Source organism: Canis lupus, chromosome 19 (genome assembly GCF_048164855.1).
Source record: "Canis lupus baileyi chromosome 19, mCanLup2.hap1, whole genome shotgun sequence".
Lineage (NCBI taxonomy): Eukaryota > Metazoa > Chordata > Mammalia > Carnivora > Canidae > Canis > Canis lupus.
In genome coordinates this window covers 41,097,859-41,120,572 of record NC_132856.1, presented here as the reverse complement: position 1 = coordinate 41,120,572, position 22,714 = coordinate 41,097,859, and the positions used below count along the sequence as shown (strand labels likewise).

Here is a 22,714-nt window from a genome sequence, read left to right as displayed (position 1 = left end):
CAACTCTCACCTCAATGCAAAAGCTCCAGATCTTTCCCAAGAAAACCTCTACACACAGTCTGCAATTGGCCCTAGAGGTTGGTGAGGGCCCTCAAACAGCAACAATGTCCTCTGTTCAGTGGGAAAAGGAAGCTCCCCATCCACTAGAGCAGGTAGTCTCTGAAGGGACAGGCTGACTGGTAGCCTCCTATGTCACTAACAAGGATAACAGACTCTTACCTTTGCATTAATCATGGTCAGTCAGAGAGTCATACAATGCCTTCTCAAAAGAAAAATAATCTGGGCAGCCCAGGTGGCTCAGCAGTTTAGCGCTGGCTTCAGCCCAGGGCCTGATCCTGGAGACCTGGGATCGAGACCCACATCGGGCTCCCTGCATGGAGCCTGCTTCTCCCTCTGCCTGTGTCTCTGCCTCTCTCTCTCTGTGTCTCTCATGAATAAATAAATAAAATCTTAAAATAAAATAGGATAAGAAAGAAAGAAAGAAAGAAAGAAAGAAAGAAAGAAAGAAAGAAAGAAAGAAAGAATAATCTACTCTCTAGAGTGTTCCCAGAAGGCAAGGCACTCTAAGTAAGAACAAGGAAGCACAGATCTCCGAGCTTTTCCCACGGTGGGTTTCAAGGCTGGGACTCCTCCATTTGTAATTTTGTTTATTATTGATTCAGCTTGAAGACTCAGCCCATGATCATGGGAAGAAGAAATTCCACACACAGTGAAGCAGCTTCTCGGCCTCAGAGCCAGCGCCGGGCTCCCGTGAGCGTGTTGAACAGGTAATCTCTGCCTGTACCTGAACTCAGATGAACAGGAGGGAGAGAGGGCACTGCTGATCTCAGCAGAATAGCCTCTTTCCCTTAAAATTAAGGGAAGACATTCCAGAACCATGGTGAGACCCTCCTTCTTGATCCAACCTGTCCCCTCCCTCCTTTCTCAGCAATCCTGTGAGGTTTAGCTCAAATGCACAGGAAGCATTCTCGATTCTCCCAAACTGGACACCAGCCCCCCCTAAGCCCAGTGCCAGAGTACTATGCCATAAATCACTGATGACAGTATAATATCTGAGGGCCTCTCCCCTCACCACCCTTTTCTCCATGGGCAGAAACCAGACCAGGTCTGAGTCACCTTCTGGTCCTATAAGTGTTTAAGAAACATTAGCTGAAAAGTGAATGGGGGTGAGAACAGACCCCATTCAGGGAAAAAGTAGATAGTGAATGCTTGGTGTAGAAGGAAATACTGAGATGGGCTAAGGAGAGAAAGTGGACCCAGGTGGAGAGTGGTTTGGGACGAGGGGGGCTCACGGGGGTCCTGTGCTCTGCCATCAAAGTGCTCCTGATGGGAAGAATGAGAAGGGGCAATGAGTTGAGCCCTGCCCCTGGGGAGCAGCTGGAGATCTGCTCCCAAAGGGGTCAGAAGCCCACCTGCCTCCACCATCCTGATGGTGCTGGCATGGGCTCTACCACAGGGGTACCCATCTACAAGGAAGGAGGCAGGCTTGGCTGGGGAGTATTCTAGAGCAGCCTCAGTGCCCACTATACTGGATGGTAGGTTGGCATACCAGGCTCATGACACTGCTGGGTGCTTGGGGCATCTCCATCCTTGGTGCCTCTATGAACCCCTCAATGGACTCCTCAGTTCCCTGGATACTAGGGCAAAGTAAGAGCAGGAAAACAGAATAAGGGTCTTGGCTCCAGCCCAAGTTTAAGAGATGGACTCTCAGACATAGAGGTAGGCAAAAGAGACTGACCTGTTTAGTAGCAGCTCGTGGGCTGGTTTGTTTGGTGTCTGTAGCATCTGGGCCAACCTAAAATGCCAGGAGGAGGGACCAGTCAGTGAGGGCAGCAGACTTGCTGGCTCCAGGAACCAGCATCATTCATCTGCCCCTTTATACTGGGGATAGCCGATGTCTGTATGCAATACCCACATTGTTACCCTCACCTTCCCCTAAGATTCAGTCCTGTGCCCACAGAAAATTCATTCTTAGGGGCAGATTAGGTTTGAAGTGGAGGGTTGGGGTCAGAAATAGGGGTAAATGCCCAATGGATGACAAACTCCCAGTTTCAAACACTGGCCTCATCCATACCCAACCCCATTCCAAGACCAGGCTCTGCCAGTAATGGAGACAACTTCTTCCCAGTGCCTCTCTGCCTCTAACATGATGACCTCTGGAGGGAGAGCAGCCCCCATTGATATCAGTTTGTCTGCACATCAATTTGGGCATTATCATCAAATCTTGGTGAAACCACTTATCACAGATGGGGTCCATTAGCAGGCTGGGGTAAGGCAGAGCGCAGAGGGATAGGAACCCTACCCCTGGAGGAGCCTGCTGAAGAGCCAGCCCAGAGCCAAGAGAAAGAGGGCACTGGTAACTGTCAGCACCACCACAAACCAGGGTTCTGGCTGCCAGAAAACCTCCGTGTCTGTCACAAGCAGGGGTGTCATCATCGAAGGCACCTGAAATGGAGGCCACAGCCTTGCTAAAAATGTCCTGATCATCCAGCCTTCAAATCTCTCCGAGGGTTGGGCCACCCCACACCCCTGAGTTGCTCTTCTGTATTGCCAGTTCTTTGCATTCAATGGCTCCCTCTGGAATGCCATCCCCCATCATTCCACCTGGAAAACTGGGTCTCCTTGCCCTTTAAGGCCCTCTCTCCCCACCTCTCAAGGTCCCAAGGACCAACTCCCCCTCACTGTGACTCTGTGGATGCGGGTGGATGCTGTGCTGGCATTCCAGGGTACGACATGCACAATGATGGTGGCTGTGGTGCTGAGATGGGGGATAGAGGGACCTGAATCGGCCACACGGATCAATAGCTCATAAGAATGGGACTGCTCTGGCCAGGGGGGCCCCAACATGATATCGTTGTACACCAGGATGGCTCCTTGCAGGCTGAATCGGCTCTGACTAGTCCCTGAAAATAGAGAGGCAGAAGAAGGGAACCATTGCTGGCCTTGGCCTGCTCCTTCCCCAACAGCCTGGTGGCCTCCATGGCCCTCACCTCCCACGATGCTGTAGGAGAAAGTCAGACGCTGTGGCTCCTGAGGAACCCAACATGACACCTTGGTCACCTCCACACTACGGCCCAAGGGAGTGTAGATGGTGAGTTCCTGAAATGGGGGCTGACACTCGGGGGAATGGTCGTTCACATCCTGCAGGAAGGTAGCCAGATCACCCCAGATTCCCCAGGCCAGCCCCTCAGTCTCTCCCTACCTCAGCCAGAGCCTAGGTGTCAGGAAACCAGTTCCAAAGGTTTCCACAATGAGACACCACCCCCTTCCAGCCAACCAATGGAGGAAACTTCAGCAAAGTGTAGAAAAGCAGAATGCCAGGGGAAGATGTGAACACTTTCCAATTTCTTCCAAGGTCTTGAGGCTCGATTACCTCAACCTCGATGGTAATGGTGCAGGAACCAGAGCGGCGCTGGGTGGGGTCCTGGTCTTGGCTATGGTCAGTCACCAGGACAGTGAGCCTGTATGATTTCTGCAGTTCATAGTCCAAAGATCCCAGGAGGTGAATCTCCCCTAGAAGAGATGGCCACAGCCTCAGTCTGCAGAGTCAATTCTGGTTCCATCCCTCCATCCCAGCCCCAAGGTGGGAGTACCGCTGAGACGGTCCACAGAAAAGGTGCTGGGCCCACCAGAGATGAAGTACTCAATGCTGTTGTGCGGGTAATCCTTGTCCATGCCCACCACAGAGCCCAGCAGGGTGTAGGGCCCTGCATCTTCCCGGATCCGGAATGTATGTGGAACACAGGCTGGAGAAAACTCGTTGACAGGAGTCACCATCACCAATACTGGCACCTCAGCTGGAGGCCATTTGGCAATCAAGGAGCTAGCCTGGGGTGCCCAGCCCTTCCCTGGGGTGTGAGGAGGGAGACATGGCCCTGCCCTGGGGATCTAAGGAGGGAGAAGGTCTGGAAGAAGGAAGAGCAATAGCCATTCCTTACTTGTACTCCCATGGGGTTTGGGGGGGGGGGTGTCAAGGAGAGGAGAGATAATGCCCCACCCTGGGGTTCTGATGAGGTGGAGACAACTCTGCCCTATTGATCTCCATAACTCTATCTTGAGGATATGGAGAGGGGTACAGAACAGCCCTGTCCTGAATGTCCAGGCCTGGGTGTGGTCACTCACTCAGGGGCTGATCACCATTGAGCACCAGGATAGAGGCTGCATGCTGAAAGCAGGCCCCAGGAGCATCACAGTCCAGTGTAGCATTCACCTGGCCAGAGGGAGCACAGAGTGATGCCAAGCCAAGGCCTGGAAGAGCCTAGAGCCACACTGGGCTGCATCAGATCAGGGCATCCACACATCGTCAACCCTGAGCCTCTGTTTTCTGGACTACAAAGCAGATTGACTTCACTACCATCTTCTTTACCGCCATGGCCTCAGCTCCCACAGACCCTTGCCCCCCGACCCTCCACCTTCCTGTCCCGAACACCCTGAACATGAGTCTGGAGGCAGGGACTGGGCACCTCCAAGGCCCTGTCTCGAAGGCAGAGGCTAGCTAGGCCAGGAGGACTGTAGAACCGCAGCTCGTAGTCGAGGGTAGAGCCAGAAGAGTCTGGATCAGTACAAGTGAAGGTGTTCAGCACAGTGCCCACCAGCGTGGTCTCGCGTATTTCAGTCCTGAAAACAGAGTGTGGGCAGCAGGACAAGAATTGAACAGGACCACGAGCCATGGCCATCACCCCAGTAGCTTAGGTAAAGTTCCTGTATACTCACACCAGCATCGCTGGGAGGCAGCGCGGGGGCCAGCGGTTAACCGAACGCACGTTCACCGTGAGATCGAGCTCTACGCTGGCCCCCGGCCTGAGCCGCTCATAGGCCTTCACCCGCAGCCTAGTGACTGCCACGCCCGCGCCCCGGGCCAGCGCCGACTCCAGGGGCGCCGCGGTGCGGACCAAGCCGTCGGCTGGGCGGGATAGGGGTGGGAATGCTGAGGTTAGCCCCGCCCCCAGCTCTGTCGGGTCCCCATCCTCCCAGGGCTCCATCGCAGCGGGAGGGCGCTGAGCCTGGCCACCCTCGCCACCATCTCCGAGGTCCCCTCTAACTCTAGCCCGGCCCCCAAACATCCACCGCGCCCCAGTCTGCCTTGGCTCCAGCCTCGTTTCTCAGGAGCGCGAGGAGGTAGCACGGGTCTCTTAGGACCAGCCACAGAGGCATTCCGCACGCACCCCCCACCCCAATGCCCCTCACCACGTCCGATGGAGAAGAGAGGGCAGGGCACTGGGGAGAGGATTTCGTAGCGCACGTCGAAGCCCCGGGCCCGAACCTGAACCACCTCACTGCCGGGGGCCAGGTCCTCCCGGATAGTGATATTTGGGGCCTGCTGCCTGGACCAAAAGGGGGGCACTAGCTCATGTCCGCTCACGCCATGCCCTGGCCCTGTCCACAGGCCCCTCCCCCGGGGCTCCTCATACAGGAGCTGGCTGGGGACACCCAGGAGCCCCACATCTTAACCTCACTCCTCATTCCCTGGGGCTAAGCCTTGCCACTCCCACTGTACCCAGGGTAGGGGAGCCTTACAGGAAGGAGATCTGACTGGAGGGAGCAGGCAAAACTTTCACCTTCAGCGTCCCATGGCAGCTTCGATTTTGTCCAAAGGTCACCAAAATCTGAAGCTGGAAGACCTGCAGTGCACACAAAACAGGAAAGGAACTATGAGTCTACCTATATGTCTGTGTCTAGTCTTCCCTCCGAATAGGCACTCCCTGCCTCAGGCCCTCCACAAGGAGCCCCAACACTCACTCTGCCCTATGACCCGTCACTCTGCTGACAGGTACTCCTTTGAGTCCTATTCTTTGGGGCTATAAATTCTTCTTTAAGGATGCTAACAATGCAAAGAAGTGTGATATCTGAGTCATTTACAATGTGACATCATCTTAGAGCCAATCCTTAAGACATGGAAGTTTTAAAGAAGGAATTTCTTTTCTTTTTTTAAGAAGGAATTTCTTTAACCTCCTCCAGACTGTACTGGCCACTTCACCCAGAACTTTCTCTTCTTGTGTGACTGCTCTGCACACTCTTAGTTCTATAAAAGGAACTGGGAGCTCCCAGAACCAGAGATCCCTTTTCTTTCTGGAACTCTAGAACCCAGGACAGAACCAGGCCAACATTGGAGCACAGCCAGCACGTGACAACAGGTACAGATATGGGCTATGTCTGAGCAGGGCAGCAAAATCTAGAAGGCCAAGAACAAATAAACCTCTAGGAGGTGGTGGCTCTGTACATTGTATGCCCCATCCATGGGTATCCCCAGGTCCCAAGTCAAGCTCACCTTTTGACCCTGGCCTTTGAGGCCCTGGGATGGCGCCAGCAGCCAACCTTGCCCATTGATAGAGAAAGGTCCAGGGAAGTATGGAGGGTCCTGGGCACTGATGATGCTTATCTGACAGGATAGAGGTGCTAAAGGCTGCCGCCCCAGCCCACAGTGCCCCCAAGCATCCCTGTCAAAATCTCCCATCAACCCAGCAGGTACCTGCCCACACCCAGCTCTCTCATACCCCACCAGGAGGTGGCTCCCCAACCTCCACCCTGACCCCTGGCCCTGATCTTCAATCTTTTCTGCTTTTAAATCAATCATTTTTTAAAGATTCATTTATTTATTCATGAGAGACACAGACTGAGAGAGAGAGAGAGAGGCAGAGGCACAGGCAGAGAGAGAAGCAGGTTCCATGCAGGGAGCCCGATATGGGACTGGATCCTGGGTCTCTAGGATCACGCCCTTGACCGAGGGCAGTGCTTAACTGCTGAGCCACCCAGGCTGCCCAACCATTTTGTTTTTTAAACTACATTTCTTTTTCGGATTACAAAAGTGATACAGAATGTCCATGAAGAATTCAGGACACACAGGAGAATCTGAAAGAACACAACCCCCTAGGATATCTTTGGTCACCCGATTGACCCCATTGGGAGGTTATTGGGGGTAGGCAGCCCTCAGTGGCTCTCTCCAAAAGCATGTATCATGCAGAGGCTTAGCTGGCACTAAAGGGTCCCTCTGAAGTCTGTGTTTGGCCAGAGAGGAGATGGGCCAAGGAGGGGCCTGGTTCGGTTTCCCATATGCCTCCCCCACCCTGTCCCCCACTGCCCATGTGTTGGGCTCACCTGGGCACGCTGAAGTTCCACGCCTGGGAGCAGCAGAGTGTACAGCTGGGTCCCGGGTGTGACTGTTTCCCGAACCTGAATGATTTCCCCAGCTAGCCAGAGGGAAGGTCAGGGAGGCTCTGTTCAGACCATGCCTGCCCACCCCCTGCCTGCTGCCCCTGGCCTCACCTGGGCTGGCAAATCGGCCAGCACATGAGCTATAGCCAGGGTCCCGCTGCACATCCACAAAGAGCAGTCCCTCCATCACGTAGTTGCCACATGTGAACCGCAGCTGCAGTTCATAGTGGTTTACTGCTAGGGCATCCAGCCGGGCTGAGCTGCTTAAGGTCACCTGGGACAGATGGGCAGTGCCATGTGGGACTCTAGGCTCTCCATCCCCCTATACTACCTCTAGCTTTGTGAATTTAGGGTCTGCCCTTGTTCCCCCATGGTTCTCATCTGTGCCCATTACCCTACCATGCCCATATAGATCCCGTGCCACCTGGTCAGGCTGGGTGGGTTGAAGAAGGTGGTGGGTGGCTTCACATGGATCAGCTCCAGGATGGGCATGTGAAGAGTACAGTTGAAGGGAAAGGATTTAAGGATGGTCCCGGGTCCCTGGCTCTCAGAGACATTTATGAACCAGGGCAGGCAGTGGACTTCTGTGAAGAAGAGAATTCAGGGCAGCCCAGGTGGCTCAGCGGTTTAGCGCCACCTTCAGCCCAGGGCGTGATCCTGGAGACCTGGGATAGAGTCTCGCATCCGGCTCCCTGCATGGAGCCTGCTTCTCCCTCTGCCTGTGTCTCTGCCTCTCTCTCTCTTTCTCTCTCATGAATAAATAAATATATTTTTATTTTTTAAAATTTTTATCTATTTATTTATGATAGTCACACAGAGAGAGAGAGAGGCAGACACATAGGCAGAGGGAGAAGCAGGCTCCATGCACCGGGAGCCCGATGTGGGATTCAATCCCGGGGTCTCCAGGATCGCGCCCCGGGCCAAAGGCAGGCGCCAAACCGCTGCGCCACCCAGGGATCCCAATATTTTTTTTTTAAAAGAAGAGACAATTCAGGCTTGAGGACCTCTCCCCCAGGCTCATGGAACCACAGATATGAGCCTTCTGCCTCAGCCTGCCTCGGGTCATCACATCTTGAGACCAAGCAGCCAAATCTCATCCTTGTCCCCCACATTCAACCACAGCTCAGCTCACTTAACAGAACGGGAGCCAAGACTTGGTTGAGGAAGCAGCCACGATAAGGAATGAGGATCAGGGGATGCCTGGATGGCTCAGTGGTTTAGAGCCTGCCTTCGGCCCAGGGCATGATCCTGGAGTCCTGGGATCAAGTCCCACATCGGGGTTCCTGCATGGAGCCTGCTTCTCCCTCTGCCTGTGTGTCTGCCTCTCTCTCTCTCTCTCTCTCTGTGTCTCTCATGAATAAATAAATAAATAAATAATCTTTAAAAAAAAAAAAGGGAATGAGGATCGGGGAGTTAGATCTTTGCCCTTCCCTGGCTCTCCCACAGCCCCTGCCCTACGCAGTAACCTATCTGAGACGAGTCACAATTCCATTCCACTGCAGAGTGTGTTGGGGCATGAGCATTGGGTTTCCCCCACCCACCAGCTCCTCACCAGAGGCAACCAGAGCAAGTAGAAGCACTGGGGGCCTGAGCAGTGCCATCATGGCCTGAAGATACCAACAGCAGAAGAGACTCCGGCAGACCAGACGTGTTTGTCAGGCCTACCCCGTTGTCAGGCCAGTTGCTTAAACACAGCCGGGCAGGCTGGACTCTTGGGCCTCCCAGATCCAAGCCCCACCCATCCCTGATGACCTGAGCTCTAGACTCCAGACAGGCATTAAGAGGCTTGGACAACCCCAAGTTTCACTGCTTCCAATGAATTCTTCCGTTCGTTACTACAACCCAAAGGAAATGTTAGGGGAAAGGATCAAACTTCAGGTAGGGAAACGGAGGCTTAGAGAAGTAAGCCTTGGTCATGCAGTCTTAGAGACAGCATAAGCACGGCACCTGGGAAAACTGGGCTAAGGATTTGCTACCCTACAGAGTCCAAACTCCAGATGCCCACCCCCTCTCAGCATTAGAACATTATCTGCCTTCAAGTCTGAGCCCAGCCATCAACATAATCTCTTAAAAGTTGCCTGCATTCAAAAAGCAAAAAGTGTCATTGGTAGTATAAATCAAAATAGTGGTTGGCTTTGGATATATCAACTGGAGGGGGCGCAAAGTATCCTCCTATGGAGTAGCTGGGGATGGTCTATACCTTGATCTGGGTGACAGGTGTACAAGGGTCTTCAGATTTTAACATTTATTGAGCTGTACCTTTGAGAGTTGTCCATTTGTTACATTTATATGTCAGTTTTCAAAAAATGTCTACGCTTAATTTTTCTAGTTCTTCCTCTCTCACTCTCTTCTGCCAACTGTCATCAAGTTTGTCTCTCTGTGAAACTGCCCTTGTCAGAGTCCTCGGAGATGTGCATACTGCCAAATCCAGTTCTTTCTTCAATCTTACCTTCCTGGCAGTGTTTGACACTTGCTCCCTTGGCTCCTAAAGTGGCCTCGCTGTTTCCTTCCACCTCCCTGGCAGTTTCTGCTTAGCTCCTTTGCTGGTTCTGCTTCCCTACCATGACCAAGAGGACTGTTCCAGGGTTGAGTCCTGACTGCTGCCTCTGCCTACATTCACCTCCCAAGCCCATGGCCTTAAATACCATCCACTCACTTTGCCTTCCAGACTAAGGCTTCGGTGTGATCTCTCTCCCATATTCCAGGATCATACACCCAGTGGCTGACCCTGCATCTCATGTTAGATGTCTAACAGGCACCTAAGGGCCACATGTCCACAGATAATGGTTTGGTTTTCCTTCCCAAACTCGTCCTTCTTCAGTCTTTCCTGGATCAATTCGCAACAATTTCATCCAACCAGTTGTTCTAGCCAGAAATCTAGAAGTCGTGCTGGATGCTCTTTTTTCCTTACCCATATTCATTTATCAGCAAGACTTTATTTTAGCTCCAAAACATACTTCAAAGTCACCCCCTTCTGTGGCCCAGCTCCACTCTTGATGGATGAGGGCAGGAGCCTTCACTCTAACTACAGAGTGGTTCTCCTAAAGCAGCTGGGATTATCCAAACAAGAGCCAGCCCAGGTCATTGCCTGCTCAAAAGCCTCAGTGCTCCCCATCACACCAAAAACAAAACCCTTTATTTCCTTCTAAGGCTGCTAGAAGCCTGGTTTTACTGACCTCCTCATTTCCTCACCTATTACCATCTAGATACCTGGGCCTTCTTTATGTTATGCCCTGTGCAACTCTTCTCTTCTCAGGGCCTTTAATTGGCTGATGCTTCTGCCTAGAATCTCTTTTTTCTTTCTTTCTTTCTTTCTTTCTTTCTTTCTTTCTTTCTTTCTTTCTTTCTTCTTTCTTTTCTTTCTTTCTTTCTTTCTTTCTTTCTTTCTTTCTTTCTTTCTTTCTTTCTTTCTTTCACCTTCTTTCCTTTCTTCCTGAGACAGCACAAATGGGTGGGGGCAGAGGGAGAGAGAATTTTAAGTAGACTCCACATTCATCGTGGAGTCCAATTTGGGCTCTGTATCACCACCCTGAGATCATAACCTGAACTGAAATCAAGTCAGAAACCTAACTTACTGAGCCACACAGGCGCCCCTAGAATATCCTTCTTGATTTCCCATGATGGTTCATTCAGATCCCATGCAGAATGCCGCTTCCTCTGCGAGTCCCCTCTCCCAGACTAGCCCGGCCACCCTCATTCCCGCTACTTTTCTGTCTATTGACTTGTCTAGTCTTTCTCAAGTTAGACTGTATCCTGGAATCTAGCCTCGGATCCTAGAGCGGCCTCCAGGAACTGGCTCTGACTATTCTGGACAGAGTGCCGCCCTAACCCCCTGCGTTCTAGGTTGGCTTGTGTTGCGGGCAGAGGGAAACGAGTGGAGTTGCCCAGGTAATCGTGGCTAACCGCGGCTCCCCACTAGGGGGCGGCCCCGCCTAGCTCTGCCCAGACGCGCGGTGGGAGAGGGCGCGGGCTGCGCCTGGGCTGAAGCCTTTCTCCCGAGCCGCCGCCGCCGCGGCGCGGTCCGGTGCTCCCTGAATCCTCAGAGGGGGCAGATCCTCCCATCGCTTCCAGGGTTGTTGACGCCCGCTCCAGGAATGGATTCAGTGGGTCGGGCCCAGAGCAGCCACGGGACTGTGGGTCCCACGCTTGGGGGCGCTCTGCCCGCACGTGGGCGTGGCTGGCGGGGGTGGGGGGATCCGCGCCTTCACCGGGCCCCTGCGGGAGGGACCGCGGTTCTATACCGGAAAAACGGGAAAGCCGAGGCTACCGCGGGGAATCGACTTGTCTCGGGTCCTGCAGCGGAGCTGGAGTCGGCTCAACCGCGCAGGGTGTAGGGGAGCGCCAGCCCCGCCCCTTCCCCCTCCCAGAGCTGGAGAGGAGTGGGGAGGCGGCCTCAGGCTCACCCCCGCCCGGCCCGAGGGGCGGGGCCACTTCAGCCCCGCCCTGGCTCCATTGGGGGCGGCACCAGGGGCGGGGCGCGGCTGCCAGATGTTGGGGCGGCGGCGGCGGGAGCTGCGGAGAGCGAGCAGCCGCGGAACCAGGCGGAGGGCCGGGCGCCGCTGGCCGGCCCGCTGGGCCCTGTGGGCGCCGGTCCCGCTGGAGTTCGAAGAGGAACTGGCAGGCCTGGCGGGCGCTCCGGCACGGGCATGCACAGCGCTCGGCTTGACAGCTTCCTGGGCCAGCTCCGCTGGGAACTGGTGAGGCTTGGGAGCGGGTGTGGCTTGTGAGGACGTGTGCGGGGTGCCCAGCTGCCGTCCGGCCCGAACAACACACGGGTAGGGGCCGTCCCGAGTGCCCATCTAAGGCAGGATGGGGGCGGGGCGGCGCAGATGGCCCAGATGGCCCGCATCGGGTTTCGGACGGTTGGGAGCTGCGCTGGGCATCAAGTAACAGCCGCCCAGCTGGCCTTGCTGCCGGGGCGGCAGAGGGAGTTGGCGGGGAGAAACTTCTTTTGGGGTGGATCAGGGGGCTGAGAGGGACTAAAGAAGTGCTGGCACTGGTGTGGATGCCTTCAACCCCAGACCGACCTGTACCTCCTTCCCTACCCCCTACCTGGCAAGTGCTCTTTCTCTGAAAAAGGCTATGAGCTTTGGGGTGCTGAATCCCTCAGGAAGCAGGGATGCTCCCCCACCCCTAGCCCTGAACAGGACCTACTTCCCGATACAGATAGGCTCCCAACACTGCCTCCCGCCTTGGTGGCGGGTACCGACTTGCCCAGCTCTGCGTGCTGCAGCCTGCCGGACTGCCACCAGGTCGGCTGATGGGAGCCACACGAGCTACGTGTGCCAGTGCCTCCATGCCGGCCCGGTGCCCACTGGAGGCCTGCTGTCCAGGCCTACAGGCCTATCCAGCCCTCCTGGGCCTTCAGTTTTGGGACTGGTCTGGCCAGGCAGGCAGGGGTGACAAGCAACTCCTCCAACTTGGGCCCTCTCTTTTTCCACAGCTGTGTGGCCGGGACACAGGCTCACCTCCCATGTCTGGGCCCCTTCCAACACCCCCCAAACCTGGCCCATGTGTTCCGCTCAGCCACCGGCTCAGGGCTTCAGATGCCTTGGAAGAGAATTCAGTCTGCTGTGTAGAAGAGGAGGAGGAAGGTGTAGTCATAGGAGACAAGGGTGTTGTCTTGAGGAGCCCCAGGGAACATGCCCTGGACTGGGACTCTGGCTTCTCTGAAGTGTCAGGCAGCACATGGAGAGAGGAAGAATTGCCTGTACTCCAGCACCCATCACCCCCAGCATGGCCCCCACATAGACAACGCCTCTCAGCCAGTGGCATTCCCCTGCCCAGCAGAGCCCCTGCGGCCAGTGCACCACCTGCCCACCGGCCACGTCCCAAGTCTACCCCAGATGCCTGCCTGGAGCATTGGCAGGGGCTGGAAGCTGAGGACTGGACAGCAGCCCTGCTGAACAGAGGTCGCAGTCGCCAGCCCCTGGTGCTGGGGGACAACTGCTTTGCTGACTTGGTGCACAACTGGATGGAGCTGCCAGAGGCAGCGGGTGAGGGGGACAATGGTGGTGGGCCCCGTGCCCGTGCTCGTCCCCCTCAGTTCTTGCTTGGGCTCTCTGAGCAGCTGCGGCGCCAGCTGGCCAGGGCACGCCGGGCGGCTATGGCGGGAAAGCGACTGTCGTGCCCACCTCGCCCGGAACCGGAACTGCCTGCAGATGTCTCACGCTTTGCAGCCCTCATGAGCTGCCGCAGCCGCCAACCTATCATCTGCAATGATGTCAGCTACCTCTGACCCTGCCCTCCAGCCTGGGACAATAAAGGCCTTTTCTGGACTATCCTGGTTCCATACCCCTGAGGCTCTAGGAGGCGACCCCAGCTCTTTGAGGCACACAGCCCAGAAAGGCGAATCTAAAGAGCCCTTTCTCTCCCTGCAGGGGTCCCCATCATGTCCATGTCACACACCCTGTGCATTACACCCTGTGCCCTGTGTTTCATCATCCATCCATTCCACTCACACCCTCCTTCATCAAGTATTTATTGAGTGCCTACTATGGGCTCAGGATGCAGGGCTTGATAGAGCCAGGGAATAGGGCTACTGCCTTGTCACAGCTCATAGTGCAGGGGAGGGAAGGTAGTATCCTCATCTTCACCCTCACAGCTGAGCTCCAGCACCAGTACCCGCTGCCCTGGCTTAGGTATCCAGCCTGTCACCTGCTGTACCAATTCCGTCACCCTGGTAGTATGGGGGAGGGGGAGGTGGGAGAGTGATTGGCTAGGTGAGCAGTGGTAGGCAGAGTAACTGGGCATGGACCAGAGGGTGCTGATGGGCTGTAAGGAGCCTAAGCCAGGGGCAGGAGGAGCTCAAGGCAGGAAACATCTGAAACTATTTTAGGAGCAGCAGGCAGGGCGGGCAAGGAGGCAGGAAGCTATGAGTCCCCTGGGAGTGGGCTGTGAAAGGGGGGCTTAGCAGAGTGTGGGGGAGCTTGTGGAGCTGGCCAAGCAGGCTGTTTGGAGGCCCCTTCTCAAGTTTTCCATCCTCACCCCACCCCCAGCCCATTTGCTGGCTCCATTTGGCAAAAGAAGGTCTCAGGACGGTGTGAGGGGCCCAAATGGGGATGGGAAGAACAAAGACTTCGGTCTCCCACCTCCAACCTCCAGGAACAGAACAAGTCATGGCTAAAGCCAGATGTGGGCTCACCTGAGGGCTAGGCGCTGCGCCTGCTTTTCAGGCAGCCATCCTGCTGAGTAGAGCAGGGACCTCCCATGCAGCAGCATCTTCACCCTCAGCCCAAATTGTTCCTAGTGAAAGACAGGTCAGCTGCCAGCCAGGCCAGGTTGGGCCAGGCCTGAAGGCAAGGAGGAACGGGGCTCACCTGGAGATGGGCCAGCAATAATTTCAGGGTCCTCTCTGGCTGCCCAGCAGGCACCTTCAGACGGTCCCAACAGGTCCATGTCAGGTGATGGAACTGGGGGGGAGGGGGCAGGAGGAGCTTCTCACACACACCCTCCCCCTACCCATTACCAGCAGCTGATGGCCCCTTTCCTAGAGGAGGAGCTGGACTAGAGGCAGGAAACAGAAGCCAGGGGGGTGGGGTTGGAAGGTCGGATCTGGGCCCAGAGTCTCAGCACCCTCTCCGCCTATGCTGGGGCCAGCACAGGAAATGGAGCTATGCCCCCCCCCCACACACACACAAGGAAACAGGCAATCCATCACACAGGCTGTGTGTGTGTGTGTGTGTGTGTGTGTGTGTGTGTGTGTGTGTGTAAGGGGGTGGGTGTTGCTTCCTGAGGAAGCAGGAGCAGGGCCACTGCATTCATGGATAAAGTTGCTTGATCCTCAAACGCAAGGCTGGGAGCTGGGGGGTACACCCTGCCCCCTCGTCCTATATTACAAGGGCATCAGACTACATGGGCACTGAGGATCAAGGGGCCCAATGACTGCTTAGGCCCCACTGGCTAAGAGTCCCCAGCAGGGACACAGTCCACAGAGGCCTCTTCTTCCTGTCCCCTTGCCCTCCCTATTTCAAGAGTCTTGGGGTTCTATTGCCTGTTGCTGAGGATGGCAGGCAGCCAGGGGCCAGAAAGGGGCCCTGACAGCCACCCCCCCCCCGAAAGCACAGTGGGGTCAAGCTGAAACAAGGCCAGAGGTGAGTTGGGGGGATCCTCCCTTGCCCCTTCCCCCTCCACCATAGACAAAGGCAGCTTATGTGATAGCTGGAGGAGAGGCCTTGCACAAAGGGGCTCTGTGTACTGTGCCCTGAGGGACCCCAGGGCTGCTCAGCAAAAGCCCAGTGCTGGCCCATGACCTCTCCCCTCTACCCTGGTGAGGGCATTCTCTCCACCCCCTCTCCTGTGCCCTAAGAACATACCAGCTACTGCTGAGCCTGGGCACACAGCCAGGGGCATTCACAGCTCTGCATTCAAAGGAACACACACACACACACACACACACACACACGGCCAGGAACGCCTGCATGTGTACTCACATGCACACCCATGCACGCCCACACTGAAGAAGAGTGCTGTACTCCCATCTGGCACACAGATGTACAAGCATGCTCCCTCCATGCCCACACACCATAGGGCCGGGGATGCCCAGACCCTGGTGCACTCACATCTGGGAAATGAACACACACATCCCCACCCGCGGTGGTGAGCTCAGTGCCCTTTAACTCAGCTTAGAGGGGGTAGGCCAGGATCCCAGTGCCATACAGGCAGGAAGTTAGGCTCTGTTTGAGGCTAGGGCTCTAGTCACCCCCTCCCTTCCACCTCCCCTTTAGGGGTTTTACTAGAAGGAGGAGGCCGTGAGGGATGTCTGGCTCCACTAATGAGTTAAAGCTGCAGCAACCCCCAGACCCAGGGCAGTGGAGGGTTGCGGGGTGGGGGTGGCTGATGGCTGTTTCCTGTGTCTGACAGGTCCCAGTCTGGCTTCACAGCAGGAAGGGGGCTGGAGAGAGTCTTAAGGACTCATCCAGAGTCTGGGTTCTGGTGCAAACCCAAAGCCAGAGTAGAACCTGTTTTTGGTAGATCCAAGAAAACACCAGGCCTGGTGTGGGGTGGGGTGTCAAGGGCTCACCTTCTGGATGGCTGGGGCAAAAGGTACCCAGCGGTTGAAGCGGTTTTCAGCCAGATGCAGGAAGCAGTGGCGAAAGGCACTGAGGGGCCGGGGCCTGCCCACCACCTTGTATAGCTCTAGGCCCACCAGGCCAGCCACAGCTGCTGTAGTGGTGGCAATGGCTGGGATAATCTTGCCCACAATTCGCTTGCTCTGCCAAGGACAAGAGATTTAGTCTGGACCCAAGGTGTATGGCCAGGGCTTGAAACCCACCTCCAGGCCTGAGCCCCAAGGGGCAGAGTTACCTGGGAGCGGTTGGCAGGGAGGATCCCATAGTTCTGAGCTCGCAGGCTTGCTGCTGCTGCCACAAAGTCCATATGGAAGTTGCTATCATTGTCCTGTGAAGCCCGAGTTACAGTAGTGTTAACACTGCCCCAGAGTTCCTCACCATGGCTGACCACATGTCCCCAGAGAGGACTCCCCAGAATTCTGTGGGGTGGATGCTTGCATCTCCCCACTTATCAGATAAGGAAGCTGAGGCTCAGGGGAAGTGATCTGCTTTTGGGTGTCTGCCAGGAGGAGAATTCAGGCCAAGGGACTCCAAAGCTACCTCTTAGATCTTGCCCCTCCCCAGTTTGGCCCTTCACCCCTCCTTGGACTCTTACCTTCTCAAACTTCAGGGGCTTTAGGGGAGGGCTCCCGCTCCAGACTTCTAGGACTTCTTGCAGTTTCTTTAATTGCTCAGGGCCTAGCAGACGAAAGGGGTGTTGGGCAGTTCTTAGTCCCCACTGTCTGCACTCTTCCTGGAGCTTTGGATCTAGTCTTGGTCTCTCCTAAGCCTAAACCGACCACTTTCAGAGAGACCCCTTAGTCGATGCTGCAGTCTCTCCAGCAGCCCAAGCCCCACTCATGTATGCGCACGTGCATGCATACGTGTGCACATCTGCAGAACTCTGTCCTCACCTGGGGACTGGAGCTAGGTGCTCTCCAGGGCCCAGTGTTTTGTTTTTTTTTTTTCCTGAGAATCTGCCATGGGAACAGGGGTGGTAGGGTGTGGGCAGCAGGTAGAGGGCCTACTGAGAGACTAGAGGAGGAGCCCAAATCTTGAAAGAAGCAAGCTCAGGGGGCCTGAGAGATAGTGAGTTGGTCACAGGGCCCGCAGGCCCCCTTTTCCTTCTGCAGTGTAGGTTGAGGATAGGGCCAGACCTTTGGATGGCAGCATGGGGGACTAGAGCCAGGGACCTCACCATATTCAGCAGAAGCTGGAGCTAGCTTCAGGTCATTAGGAGAATTGGGGGCCAAGTGCTGGGGCACAGGCAATGGCAGCAATTTCAGTAGTCCCCTGAGTGCCGTTTGGTCCCGTGAGCCAGGAAGCCCATGCATCTGGGCATACAGGTTAGCAGCTGCCAGCACATAGAGGAGGTGTGTGTCCTGCAGTCAGACCAAGAGCATGGGCAGATGCGTGGATGTGAGTGAGCACGTACAGGTGCAAGGGGTGGGGCTCACCTCCCATTCGCCTATCCACTTCAGTGCCTGCTTCTGTCTCACAATGTGGACACCCACAGGTGCACAACATGGCAACCTCCCTCAGCATCTGTGCATCTCTGCAGAATGCAGAGGTGCCCACCTCTGCTCTGAGGGGTCACATCCCCATCTTGGGATCTCCACTCACTTGGTTGGCATCAAACTCCAAGGGCTGGGGACACTGTTTGGGACCTGACCAGAAAAGAGTTCCATCCTCCAGCACCTAGGGAAATGGAAACTGTTGGGTTGGGTTCAGTCTGGTCCCCCTGAACCCTCAGCCTCCTGGTCCCTAGATACCCACTTTATCAGGTGGGAAATGGTTCAGCAGCTGCATAATGCTATAACAGAAGCATAGTTGCCAGTGGCCAAGGGCCCACAGCACACAGTCTTGCCAGGTCTGTGGACGCTCTCTCAGGATGCCCAGCACCTCCTGCAGCAGAGTCAGCACCTGGGGCCCATCTGTTTCTGCCAGAGAAGTAAGCACCCTGCAGAGAGACAAGGAGGTTTGAGGTGAAGCCCTGAGGACTCTGGTGCTAGGGGCTCTGGAATCCCATTCACTCCTCTCAGTGGCCTTACTGCTGGTTGTGGTTGATGGTCTCAGCAGACAGACAGAAGAGCCCCTCAAACTTGTTCCGGGCCCACTATGGGGGAGAAAAGACCCATGAGGCGTCAGGTAGGGAACAGGTCTATAGCTGAGGACTGAGCTGGGTGGGGCAGGGGTCTCTGGGGGTGCTTCCTACCTGCACGGTGTGTTCTACTCTGCTGGGGAAGTATCTCAGGGTGCAGACAGGGTAGGTAGTTTCCTCAGAAGCTAAAGTCGACGTAGGGGCTCTGTAGGCCTCAGTCACATGAGGCATGAACACTGAAGCATGGCCCATGGTGCCCTGCGTCCCAGCCTCCAGCAGTGGCTTCAGATAGTGGGTACAGCGAGCAGCCACATACTTCCCTAGCAAGGGGGCAGAGGATCAGGAGTGAGGCTGACACTGCTTTGAATAAGGGGCTGAGTTTCAAGGTCAAGCACTCACGGGCCTGGAAACTGTCCAGGGCAGCAGCCACGCCATCCACACGGGAGAAGAAGTTGTCCCCAAAGATATGCTCTGTAGTGGGATCCAGCAACATGGTGAGTGGGGTCACCTGCAAGTCTGAGTTCAGGCGGTGAGTGGCCTCTGCAGCTACCTCTGCCTTCAGCCTCTGAGAAGAGAACAGGAAGATGCTTGGTGTGGGGGTGTGTGTGGCAGGGGGCAGGCATTGTGCAAGGACAGTCCAGGATGCAAGATGTGCGTAGGGGCCAGCACTCACACCAATGTCCTGGGTTGTGAAGAGGAACTGACGGCTGAGATTGGAGTGCTCTACGTGGTCCATGTCGGCAACAGTCACGCCCCCGCTGGGCCCAGCCCCCAGGCCCACTAGGGCAAAACTTTTGAGCAGCTCACAGCCGATAGCACCAGCACCCACCTGCCAGCAGGAGCAGCTTTAGCCAGAGGGCCTAGCCTGACCCTCCCACCAACACCCCCAGCTGGACCTCAGAACTCACCAGGAGGTAGTGCTGCCAGCTCAGCTTCTCCTGAAAACCAGCCCCAAACACTGCAATTTGCCCATCATAGCGGCAACCTCTCTAGGGGACACAGACAGGGGTCAGTGATGGCCACTGGCCTGTGCTGTGTCTCCCTCTTACACTAACTTTTCCAGGTCAGGATCTCTGTTTCTTCCTGTGTCTTCCCTGGTCCTGGGTTTGGAGAAGGCTTGCACCCCTACCCCAGTTCTTACCGGGGCACAGTCCTCTGGTTTGGGAAGGGGTTCGCCATCTTCTGGAAGGCAGTCGAGGGCATCAAAGTACAGCCACTGGTCCAGGGGCATGAACTTCCTGGAAATTGCCTAGAAGTCAGGACTTCCATGTAGGAACTTCTGTCAGCTCCAAGCCTCCAGGGCTGCTGTCTGGCGCTGGGTGCCCTCTCACACCCACACTGATCTCCACACCCTTCTTAGACCTACCCTGCCCATGCCCATGCCCACCTTCAGCACCTCCTGGGCAGCCACTGCACCCATTGTGGCTGCCATGGGGCTCAAGCCACCAGCACTACTCAGGGCGACTGTTTTCACTAGAGCCTCATCCAGCGGCTCTCCTTTTGTCCCCTTCAGTGGTTCCAGGGACCGGGCCAGGCCCACCACCATCTCTGCATCAACCTGGGGGGTAGAACTCTGTGGGTACAACAGCCCCATCCTGAGCTCCATCTTCCACTCAAACCCTTCACACAACCATCCCTCATTTCCACAGAAGAGGAAGCAGACCCTGGTTGTGAAGGCCCAAACCTGTCATGATGTGGCAGGTTAGGCAGGTAGCCTCACTCACCCCACCAGGCTCTGTGCAGCTCCACCAGAGGATGCCTAGACAATGCCCATGGAGGCTCCATCAACATGGGTAGAGATTTCAGCCCAGAACTGAGGGGGAGGCGGCGGCTGGGGTCCCCAGGCTTTGTGCCTGGTACTTTCAGGGACCCGGTCTCTGATCTGGGGACAGTGCTATCATTTCCTCTATGTAAATGGGAAATTGCCTCTGGAACTATAACTCAGGTCTGTGAGATGATAATTGCTGCTTCCTGGCAGATGAGACCCCAATAAGACAGAGGCTGCGGGGGAAGCAATGGGGCCACTCACAGGATCCCAAGGCTTGGGCAGGCGGCCATGGAGGTGCTGGAACTGGTGCAGTGCACGGAAGGCCTGGTGGAGGCACTGGGCACGATGAACTTCCTGGGGACTCTGGGCCACAATACGGGGCTGGAGCAGGGCTACAGCCAAGGGCTTCTGCAACAAGTACTCAGCTCAGGGGCAGGTTCAGAATACCATGGGCCGCTTGAAGTTCCCAAGCTCCCCTACCTCAGATGTACTTGCACTCACATGGCTCACAGTCTTGGGTCTCTTGACCTCAGTGACAGCCCCACCTCGCAAGTAACGGGAGAAAGTTGCCGTGTTCCCAATCTCCAAGGTTCCATCCTCTAGGGAAGATCCAGTCTAGTCAGTATGACCTCTGAACCTGAATAGTTCCTCATATTCTATCCTGACTTGTGTCTGTGTCATCGACCTTGCCCCATACTGAGGAAGCTGGAGGGAGAACCTATCCCCAAGGACCAGGCTGTGTGTGCACCCAGTGGGGGCTTGGGCATTGAGCCTGGAGTTGGAGTGAGTTGGCCTACCCTGCACGCGGATAGGCCGAGGATCGCAGCCATTGAGTTCAACCATGCCCTCAATGCCTGAGAAAGTCACCAAATCCCCATCGCAGAAGTAGTGGTCATCAGTCTCTTTTCTCAGAGTGAGAATTCCAGGGGAGCCCTGGAGAAGAAGTGGCTTGGTTCAGGGGTGCTCCTCTTAGTTAGCAGGTGAGTGCCCACACCTCAGCACCCACCTGGGAGATATGCTGGATGGCAGCTGTCAGAGGTTCTGCCTCTGTAGGGTCTTGCACGGTGAAGTCCTCACCAAAGTCACAGAATAACTGCCTGTGGTGTGATGGTAGGGGTTACTAAGCTGGCCCAGTGGTTATTCCCCATGCTTGCAGTGAAGGGTGGGCGACACGAGGGCAAGTCCAGAGGGCCAGCATTGGGGAAGGAATGCTGGGAGAGGCTTAGAAGCTGAAATTTGAGGGATTTACTGGAGCAGGTCTGGAGCCTGGCGTGGAGGAAGCAGAAGGGTGGGACTGAGGACTACAATCAGAAGGGGATGGTGGGATAGGCCTGGGGCTGGGTGGAGGACCACTAGAGCCAGCCTGGAGCTCGGAGCAGCACTGGGACCTATCACTGCTTGTGATGTGGCAGGTTAGGCAGGTAGCCTCACTCACCCCACCAGGCCCCGGGTGTCGGCCACCAGGAAGCAGATTCCGAGCTCATGGCATAAAGTGCCCACCTTCAACTGCTCCTCCAGCTTCGAGGTAGTTAGCACCACCACCTGGGTGAACCCCATGATCACCAAGGCCAGAACCACTGCTCAGCTCAGGCCAAGAGGAAGGGACTGGGCTCACTTGGAGAGTGGGGTGGGGGTGGGGTACCTGGAAGCCCAGCAGCAGCTCCTCCGTAATGTCACCTGTGTGGACTGACACCTGGACGCCTTTGTTGAGCTTAGCCACAAGTTCTCGAGATGCCTCAGCCCTGCTTGTTTCCAAGTCCTGCTCTGAGAGGAAAAACTGGAGAGAGACCCAGTCTGGCTTGAGCAAGGAGATTTCTCTTGGACCCTATCCCCACCCTGGCTGGGGACCTGTAGCTCCCTCACCCCCCAACCTTCACCTGGGCAGCCAGGTCAGACCAACAGGTGGGGTGGGGATCGTGCAGAGTGAGACTGCCCACACCCATCAGGACCAAGTTTTTGGCCACCTCAGCCCCCAGGCCCTGGAGGCCTGAGAGCAGGACTTTGGCTTCCCGAATTCTCTGCATGGCCGGCATGTCCAGTACATACCTGTGGAGGAGGAATAGAAAGGTAGACAGGAGATTGGAAGTCAGAAGGCCACCCCACCCCCCTTCCCCACCTTGGGCCTCACAGTTGCCGTGAATATAGCTCCTCATCCACCAACTTGGAGGTCTCCAGGACATCCATCCTCAGGCCTGAGGCTGGACAGCAGTCTGCGGTGCTTATAGATAGGGTCACTGTATGTGAGGCTGTGCTGGCAGAGGCCAGTGCCTCACTGTAGCTGGTGCAAATAGGCACTAAGTTTCCGGGTCTGGGAGTAAAGGACACTACTGGCCACGGCTTTCTTCCTGGTTCCTCTGTAATTTCAGGGGAAGTGAAAGTGAAAGTGAAGCTAGACTGAGCCAGCTCCCGGTCCTGCCTCCCGACAGTTGGCAGCTGCAGGGCATGGGCAAAATGGGCCAGAAACTCCTGGGTCTATTTGGCCTCTGTTAGAGTAAGGTGGTTTTTTTTTTTTTTTTTTTTTTAGATTTATTTATTTATTTATTTATTTATTTATTTAGAGAGCATGCGAGTGAGTGGGGGGAGGGGCAGAGGGAGAGAATCTTCAAGCAGACTCCCTGCTGAGCAGAGAGCCCACTGACATGG

General features: G+C 55.7%; 3 protein-coding genes across 8 annotated transcripts; 1 reads left to right on the top strand and 2 right to left on the bottom strand.

Annotated features, from left to right (window-relative positions):
- Positions 1 to 630: 630 nt before the first annotated feature.
- On the bottom strand, positions 631 to 7,691 carry CDHR4 (cadherin related family member 4). Its single transcript, XM_072786181.1, has 18 exons — positions 7,552 to 7,691; positions 7,264 to 7,426; positions 7,096 to 7,187; positions 6,269 to 6,379; positions 5,518 to 5,621; positions 5,188 to 5,324; positions 4,714 to 4,903; positions 4,464 to 4,617; positions 4,123 to 4,210; positions 3,594 to 3,797; positions 3,374 to 3,513; positions 2,991 to 3,141; positions 2,683 to 2,903; positions 2,303 to 2,445; positions 1,739 to 1,795; positions 1,550 to 1,637; positions 1,293 to 1,323; positions 631 to 784 (listed from the first exon to the last, which is right to left on the bottom strand). Exons 1-18 carry the CDS (start codon positions 7,642 to 7,644, stop codon positions 729 to 731), a joined length of 2,223 nt encoding a protein of 740 aa, XP_072642282.1. The 5' UTR covers positions 7,645 to 7,691; the 3' UTR covers positions 631 to 728.
- Positions 5,928 to 13,433, top strand: INKA1 (inka box actin regulator 1). Of its 4 annotated transcripts, none has more exons than XM_072786195.1 (2): positions 5,928 to 6,134; positions 12,596 to 13,433. In XM_072786195.1, the coding sequence occupies exon 2, from the start codon at positions 12,626 to 12,628 to the stop codon at positions 13,388 to 13,390; it is 765 nt and encodes a 254-aa protein (XP_072642296.1). In that variant the 5' UTR covers positions 5,928 to 6,134; positions 12,596 to 12,625; the 3' UTR covers positions 13,391 to 13,433. The 4 variants fall into 4 exon arrangements, with proteins under 4 accessions (XP_072642296.1, XP_072642294.1, XP_072642295.1 ...); XM_072786193.1 differs by lacking the exon at positions 5,928 to 6,134 and adding an exon at positions 11,636 to 11,849; XM_072786194.1 differs by lacking the exon at positions 5,928 to 6,134 and adding an exon at positions 11,636 to 11,927.
- Positions 13,434 to 13,617: 184 nt separating this feature from the next.
- UBA7 (ubiquitin like modifier activating enzyme 7) lies at positions 13,618 to 22,438 on the bottom strand. 3 transcript variants are annotated; one of them, XM_072786175.1, is made up of 24 exons: positions 22,200 to 22,437; positions 21,949 to 22,117; positions 21,714 to 21,848; positions 21,507 to 21,613; positions 21,078 to 21,168; positions 20,869 to 21,004; positions 20,573 to 20,670; positions 20,333 to 20,479; positions 19,691 to 19,876; positions 19,445 to 19,552; positions 19,212 to 19,292; positions 18,977 to 19,132; positions 18,703 to 18,868; positions 18,418 to 18,623; positions 18,254 to 18,318; positions 17,979 to 18,162; positions 17,826 to 17,900; positions 17,401 to 17,584; positions 16,819 to 16,901; positions 16,459 to 16,551; positions 16,175 to 16,366; positions 14,472 to 14,564; positions 14,297 to 14,397; positions 13,618 to 13,831 (listed from the first exon to the last, which is right to left on the bottom strand). In XM_072786175.1, exons 1-24 carry the CDS (start codon positions 22,253 to 22,255, stop codon positions 13,702 to 13,704), a joined length of 3,042 nt encoding a protein of 1,013 aa, XP_072642276.1. In that variant the 5' UTR covers positions 22,256 to 22,437; the 3' UTR covers positions 13,618 to 13,701. The 3 variants fall into 3 exon arrangements, with proteins under 3 accessions (XP_072642276.1, XP_072642277.1, XP_072642278.1); XM_072786176.1 differs by having other exon boundaries at positions 19,691 to 19,861; XM_072786177.1 differs by lacking the exons at positions 13,618 to 13,831; positions 14,297 to 14,397 and having other exon boundaries at positions 14,522 to 14,658; positions 22,200 to 22,438.
- Positions 22,439 to 22,714: the final 276 nt, after the last annotated feature.

Coding starts and splice junctions, on each gene's coding strand:
- CDHR4 (XM_072786181.1), bottom strand. CDS start 7,644: ATGCCCATCCTGGAGCTGATCCATGTGAAGCCACCCACCACCTTCTTC. Junction 5,622..6,268: donor TCAAAGGCCAGGGTCAAAAG/GTGAGCTTGACT, acceptor TGTGCACTGCAG/GTCTTCCAGCTTCAGATTTT. Junction 3,798..4,122: donor CAATGGTGATCAGCCCCTGA/GTGAGTGACCAC, acceptor AATGGCCTCCAG/CTGAGGTGCCAGTATTGGTG.
- INKA1 (XM_072786193.1), top strand. CDS start 11,799: ATGCACAGCGCTCGGCTTGACAGCTTCCTGGGCCAGCTCCGCTGGGAA. Junction 11,850..12,595: donor GCCAGCTCCGCTGGGAACTG/GTGAGGCTTGGG, acceptor CTTTTTCCACAG/CTGTGTGGCCGGGACACAGG.
- UBA7 (XM_072786175.1), bottom strand. CDS start 22,255: ATGGATGTCCTGGAGACCTCCAAGTTGGTGGATGAGGAGCTATATTCA. Junction 21,849..21,948: donor GGTCTGACCTGGCTGCCCAG/GTGAAGGTTGGG, acceptor GTCTCTCTCCAG/TTTTTCCTCTCAGAGCAGGA. Junction 16,552..16,818: donor AGCCCCTGAAGTTTGAGAAG/GTAAGAGTCCAA, acceptor CGGGCTTCACAG/GACAATGATAGCAACTTCCA.